This window comes from Xiphophorus couchianus, chromosome 23 (assembly GCF_001444195.1).
Source record: "Xiphophorus couchianus chromosome 23, X_couchianus-1.0, whole genome shotgun sequence".
Lineage (NCBI taxonomy): Eukaryota > Metazoa > Chordata > Actinopteri > Cyprinodontiformes > Poeciliidae > Xiphophorus > Xiphophorus couchianus.
Window position 1 is genome coordinate 13,112,339 of NC_040250.1, and position 7,097 is coordinate 13,119,435.

General features: G+C 39.6%; 1 protein-coding gene across 2 annotated transcripts; it reads left to right on the forward strand.

Annotated features, from left to right (window-relative positions):
- Positions 1-127: 127 nt before the first annotated feature.
- Positions 128-6,906, forward strand: dnajc4 (DnaJ (Hsp40) homolog, subfamily C, member 4). 2 transcript variants are annotated; one of them, XM_028009495.1, is made up of 8 exons: positions 146-226; positions 591-654; positions 1,487-1,601; positions 1,703-1,793; positions 2,115-2,293; positions 4,066-4,233; positions 4,543-4,629; positions 4,701-6,906. In XM_028009495.1, the coding sequence occupies exons 3-8, from the start codon at positions 1,510-1,512 to the stop codon at positions 4,795-4,797; spliced, it is 714 nt and encodes a 237-aa protein (XP_027865296.1). In that variant the 5' UTR covers positions 146-226; positions 591-654; positions 1,487-1,509; the 3' UTR covers positions 4,798-6,906. The 2 variants fall into 2 exon arrangements, with proteins under 2 accessions (XP_027865297.1, XP_027865296.1); XM_028009496.1 differs by lacking the exon at positions 1,703-1,793 and having other exon boundaries at positions 128-226.
- Positions 6,907-7,097: the final 191 nt, after the last annotated feature.

A 7,097-nucleotide genomic window follows, 5' to 3' on the forward strand; every position in this document is an offset into this window, starting at 1 on the left:
TAAAAAACATTGACTATGAAAAAAATATAGGTTATTACATTGTCAATAAATTGCTTTTCGGGGCAAAAATTTGTGGTAGTGACGACAAATATTTCTGTTCTACTTTTTAAACTTTGGTCGGTAAACTGTCTGTTTTATTTTGAAAGTAAGCTTCCTTTCCGGTGCCCGTTATGCTACTAGCTTGATGTATTGGAAAACTGGAGCGTTACGAAACTGATCTCATCTGGTATGTCACCTTTCCTCATTTTAACTTCTGCTTATATATTGATTAATAGTTATGTTTCACATCTAGCAGAATAATAGGAACAACAATTGATGTTGTTGCCATCTAACAGCAGAGTTGGTAGACACTTAATGCTAACCCGGAGGTTAGCGTTAGCAGCAGAACTAAGTGTTCTGTCAACTCAGCTTGTATTTTGATTGACAGCTGGAATCATTTCTTATAAGTTACAGGGGGAAACACTAGTTCAGTAACTGTCTTTGTTACCTCTGAAATTGCTTACTGATGCAGTGACTAGGCTGACAAGTTGTGGATTTCAATAACTGTTTTGTGATTGTTCTCAACCCTTTGTGTGTGTTGTTGTTTGCAGTCATCTGCTGACAGATGTGTTGCAGCTGCCCACCTCAACAGCTTCAATGGAAACACAGTGAAAGGTAAACACTGGAAGTTAGTCAAATAGATTATTGCTGGTTGGAAGCACACAGGTGTGTGTTTTCACAACATCTAGGTGTAAAGGCATCAGCAATGTTTTCACCATTCAATCTGGAAAGGATGATAAGAATGTCTCAAAACTATCTAACATCCATAATTCTGCAGTGATGACAATTATTCAAAAGTGGAAAGTACTTATGACCTATTCCTATCTTTCCTGGAATGGACATCCAACCAAATTGATTCTGAGGCCAAACTGTGAAAAAACCTCAATTATAATGTTTTATTTGACATGTAAATGTCTTGTCTCACCGAAAACAACATGGCTGCACAACGTAGGTTTGCAAAGTTATGTGCAGCAGAATGGCTGAACTAGAAGGAAATCAAGTTGTAGCAACTGCCCACTCAAAATCCAGACCTCATCTTGATTTGAGAGCTGGTGTAGAACCTTGAGAGAAATGTGTAGAAACTATTTTCTACAAACCTTAAAAGACTGAATCTTCCTCTAAAATGATGTGAGAAATTGACAGTGTTACTGAAAACAACTAATAAGAATTATTGCTGCTTCTGCAAGCTGTGGAATTATGGGGTTTCTTGAGTTTTCTCGGCATTACTTTATCATATTAGCTACAAAGAAAGATTTTCATCTATTAAAGCACCAAAATATTAAGAACAAGACACAACTTAAATCTGTGCCTTGTTCTCCATTTTTGTTGTGGCCTTTGACCCAGGTCATAACAGGTGCCTTGTGCATTTAATGATTTATCTCTTCATTAAACAAGAAATAAGCAAATTTTAAATCGCAGCTGGGTAAAATGTCTGTCCTTGTTGCAGGCCAAAGTTGAATATTTTTCGTCATGCAGCTGGAAGCTCAGCTGCGACTATGTCAGAGTTGTATTTGGTGCTACAAGAGTGGACAGCGGATGCTATCTCTCAGCTCTGCACAAAGGCAAGTGTATCTACTCTGTGGGTGTGTGTGTGTGTGTTCTGTGTAATTTGTTCAGGTTTAATTGGCAGCTTGTTTTTGAGTTATTATCTTTATCCACACAGAAAAGCTGCAAGCTATTATGACCTGTTGGGAGTCAAATCGGATGCCTCTGTGGACGAAATAAAGAATGCTTTTTTTGACAAATCAAAAAAGGTACTATGCTAATAAAACTCTGCACTTAACCAACCACAAGGGGGTGGCATTTTTTAAGATAAGCTAAGCTTGCTAACTGTTTTCACATGGAGCTTCCTGCCTGTTTTCATGGAGAAGTTTCCTGAGGGATCAAGATAAAGGTTTATTTTTATGGCACGATTCTGCTATAATTTAGGATTGAGGCATCTCACTCCATAAGTAAAATTAATCTCAGTCAGAATTTAAAACTGCGCATCTGAATATATAAGAATACCAATGGAAGCAAAACATCCCTCAAGCAGAGTATCTCACATCTTTGACTCTGGCTCGCTCGTCCCACAGCTGCACCCAGACAGCAACCCGTCAAACCCGAAGCTGCACAGCCAGTTTGTGGAGCTGAACGAAGCCTACAGAGTGCTGAGCAAAGAGCTGAGCAGGAAGGAGTATGACCTTAAGCTCCAGCATCCATACCAGGGGGGGCAGGCCTTCAGATCAACATCTGGTCACACAATGTACAGAAGGTAAGGCCTCACACTGGATTGGTCGGTGCTCTGCTGCAGCATTTGACTTGTGAATATGTTTAAAAGCCTAAAGAATTATCCAATCTTTTGTTGCAGTAGCTATATCTCACATAGAAAACCTTTAGAAAAATCAAACCTTTTATTCTGAGTACATTTATAAAGTTTCACAAAATTTCAGGCAAAGTCCCTTTAAAATGAATCTAACAAGCATTTTTTATATTGCTTCTATCTTAATTTTTTAATTTGAACAGAGTTTTTAGGACCTTCTAATTAATAATCTGTGATTCTCCATTTGCCTAATTGAAAAAATAAAACACAACGCTGAGGCCATTTTTTATATTTGCTACTCAAACCAGGAAAGACAAGAGAACATGTCGTTAGAGTTAGGCAGATGTGTGTTGATAAACATCTTCAACGTACATCAGAGCGTCGCGCTAGAGAACATTAACATTCAGTTAATTTGTCGTCTTTAAAAATGTTTTTTTGTGTCATGGGGACAAAGAGGAGACTGTTGGCCTTTAGCTGTGTCAGAAACATTGAAGCTTCTATTTAACAGATAAATGTGTTGCTCTTTAGAAAAATGCAGCAATGAGTGGCATCTTCTGGTCTAAAACTGCACATGGTAACTTTTAGATTCTATTTGCAGTATGTGCCAACAATAAAACGTCTCCTCTTTTCTACCATCACAAACATAAAGGTGGAGTTCATTAAATGCTACAGAGTCTTTAACGGGAATTGTATGATTTGTTTAGGTGAGACTAAGATTTGGGGATGTGAGGAGTTAGCAACAAACTCTCCAGGTGGGTTTAATGTTCAAAAAATCAGCTCACATTCACTGTTGATTACAGTCAAGAATCTGTAATGCTGAGGGGCTGTTTTGCTGGCAAATGTTCTATGAGTTTTGTCAGATCGCAGAGCACCTTGAACTCTCTGAACTTTAAAACAAAACAGTATTTTTTAAATTAAAAATCTGGTGGCCTGTACCAGAAAACTGAAAATGTGTTGTCTCTACCGATTGGATGTATATCATTATCAGAAAGGTCTCTGTTGAATGCTAGTGATATTTAGTAGAGTAACTGCATAGCTGGTCGTCTCCAGCTGTTGCGTTATACCTTGTGAAATGTTAGAGTAGAAGACAAAGTCCTGTCCTATTTGAATGAGGAGACTGCATAAAGAATTAACAGCAGGACTTTTGATAATTGTGCCACCAGTATGCAATTATTCTACTGCATCATAAGTTGACTTTATCATAAGCCCATTAACGCATGTTTACCGGCGGACCCATTAAATGTAGTTATTACTTCATGTTTGTCATTCATTGAGGTCATGACTTCAGATTAAACAGCTTGTTATGACCTGAATGACTGGTAGGTGAGAGGTACATGGCTAAACAACGTTCCTCTGAAAATTTAAGTCAAAACTGGATGAACTGAGACTTGATGTAGTTAGTTCTCGTAGGCTCCCTCGAGTTCTGTGAGCAAATATAGAAAGTACGCCTGACCTAATAAGCCATGGCAATGATTTTAGCACAAATGTAGTGCTTTAAAGCTGACAGAAAAAGCATTTTTTTCATGCTGTAACATTTAAAAAAGAGAAAATAATAGAATCAACCTCACAGGTGATTAAAATATCTGATGTTCTTTTTTGTCAGGAGAGAAAACAGAAAGTTGTTGAGATTTATGTGCATTTCAGCTCAGTTACTCGCCTCTATTCAGTCTGTTAGTGTCACTTCTGATCATCACCAATGTATTTCTCTTCCCTCCTTCTCCCAGCACTACTACCAACGACAACGTTCGTTACTGGGAGCAGTTTCGTCATGCCCAGTCTCCAGAGGCGACTGCAGAGGAGAGGAAGCAGAAGAAGAAGAGGAACTTCAGGCTGGTGATTTACTGTATCATCACGATGGTATTCAGCGTCGGAGCGCATGCAGTCTTCTTTAGGTAACTATCTCCGTACCTCATGCTGAAATATTCAGGCCTCTCTATTAAAAAATCATCAGGAAACCTTTTCTTTATTGCACGGTTAAGTGGGGTGTTTTCCTGCATGCCTCTATGCCATGTGCTCTGGCACAACCTCGCCACTCATTTCCTCGTATTTGTTTCCACACAATGACTCTGTGCCTCTTGTGTTTGCTGAGATTCACTTCTTTGTGAATCTGAGCAGCTGTTATAACAGCTGAACAAACTCATAAACTCAGGGGGGTCTCAGGTCAAGCAAACAGTGAACAGTTGTTTCTCCAACTTTTTCAGGAAACTGGAAGAAGTTCACAATAGCTTCATGGACGAGAAAGATAGAGCTATAACAGAAATCTACAACGAAGCCAAAGAGAGAGCCAGGTGAGCGCACCGCCTTCCAAGCATCGAGTGTCTGGCGCTAGAGGCTGACGCTCCGCTCTGCTCTCTTCCAGGGTCAACGGTTTCAAGAAGCAGACAGAAATCCTGCGGCAGAAACACGCCGACTTTCAGGAGAAAGTGAAAATGAATAAGGGCGGACCGGAGAAGTAGGAGCATCTCCTCCTGCGCTCTCCTGCAGATTGAAAACGTGGAGGAACTCACTTTAGTTTTGCAACTGGTAGAGGTTATTTTTCCAGCTTTCTGCTTGAACTCAGATGAGATCCTGACTTAGCGGGTCAGGATGGGGATGTGGGATACTTTCCTTTGGCCACATATGTGTTGCTGCTACAACACGCTCAGGTATACAGTGCCTTGCAAATCTACTCAAACCCCTTCAACTTTTACCCATTTTATCACGTTACAAAGAAAAAATTCAGTGTGTTTTACTGAGATTCCATGTTATGATTGATTAACACGTGAAGGGGAAGAAAAACTCAGAACTTTATTGAAGTTTTTAACGTTACCGCAGATATTTGTCGATTTAGGGTGTGTGGCAGCTTTGCACACGGAGACGTAAAATCAATGTTCATCCTTCTTCTGTATTGCATTGGAATTAGGTCTGAACTTTGACTAGGCCATTCTAATAGTAATACACATGAATTTAATCTCAACCTTTTCAGTGTAGCTTTGGCTGCACTTTGGCCAGAAGGTGAACCTCCACCACGGCCTGCAGCGTTTTGCAGCCTCCAACAGGTTTTCCTTCAGTGTTGACCAGCGTCCCAGTCTCTGCTGAAGAAAAGCATCTCCACAGCATGATGCTGCCACAACCATGTTTCTCTGTGAAGATGGTTTGTACCAGGAGAGAGACAGTCTTGGCTTTTGTCCACACGTTGTGTTTTGTATAAAGGCCAGAAAGTTTAACTTTTATCTAATTTTATTAGACAACCTTCTTCTATAGGTTTGCTGTTACTTCAAATAGAACTACTTGTGACTTTCTCTCAATGACTTTCTTCTTGTCGGTCTTCCATTAAGCCCAGATTTGTGGAGTGCGTTATAGTTGTCCTGTTAACAGATTCTCCCTCATGAGTTGTGGATCTCTGCAGCCCCTCCAGAGATTTATGCTGCTTATCTGATTAACGTTCTCCTTTCCTGGTCTGTTAGTTTAGGTGGATGGATGAAAGGGAAGAAAACAAATGCACTCCACACTTTTCAGCTTTTTATTTGAGAATTTTCTTTTTTATTTGAGGACTTTTTCCCCCTTACTGTAAAGTTGTTGGCCTGTAAATGCTTTGAGGTCTGGTTGTAATGTGACAAAATGCGAACAAGTCAGTGATGTGTGGCGGTTTTTCAAGGCACTTGACATCACTGGGCTACTTTGCTGAACTATTTATGATTTATGAATTATTTGAGGAGATGTGAGCCTGCGCATTTCTCACAGACCTCTTTAGTGTTCGCACTGTAAAATAGGAATTTTTTTTTTTCAATTATTGTTTTCGGCCTGAACTCTGATGGCTGATCAGATTTATAGAGGACCTCATAAACACCAGGATGTTTCTAAAAGAAGCTGATTGGTTAATTGACATCTTTAAGGATGATTTGTCTCATTTTGGACAGAGCGCAGAGAGGGCAACGTGTTTCAGGTTAACTGCAACCTGAGTTCTCAGCTGTTTTATATTTGACTCATCCGCAGGGATGTTCTGCATTTTTACCCATAACTCATGCTTGTTTTTTTTAAACAGACATGATGAACGACCAATGTTATATCTTTTTACTTATAGTCAATTTTAATAATAACACTGCAAAAGTGTGGATTTTATGGAAATAAGCAACAAAAAAAACAGCAAATAAGTGATTGTAATACAAAATCCAGAGCCAAAATGTACCATTCTGCCTCTCTGATTTTATTTTGGATTTAGAGAGATAGTTTTGTGTTTATCTGTCTTTGGATGAAGGCCTTATGTATTTTCCCTTCAGGGACGCCAGAGAAGAGTGATTAAAAGATCAATTTATTTCTTCTTGTCTGCTTTGTCGAAAAAGACGCCGCTTCGTTTAAAAAAAAAAAAGTAATATTTTTCAGATGATCTTTTTACTGATATCCTCTACTGTGAAATTAATTTCCTCTGCTTGGCAGAGATAACAAGAGGCTTTAAACATTTGCCTTTTAATGAGCAACAGCACAGTAGCTATTGGACAATGATTAATGTGTTCCGCTTCAGAAATCCAAACTGTTTTTCCATCGCGTCAGCAGTAAGCAAAAAAAATGTTCTGGGGTGAAAATTATCAGCTGAAACTTGTCTTTATGTGCAACTCCATGAAGCAGAAACAGGCTTTCCCTTTTCAAAGGGCCGATGCACCAGTTTTGAGCTCTGAGGAAACAAACAACCGTTTTCCCTGTCAGTCCTCTTCTCACCAGCGGCCCCCGCCCTCAGACATCAGCGGGAGATAACACAGTGCGTCCCCGCATCGCTCGC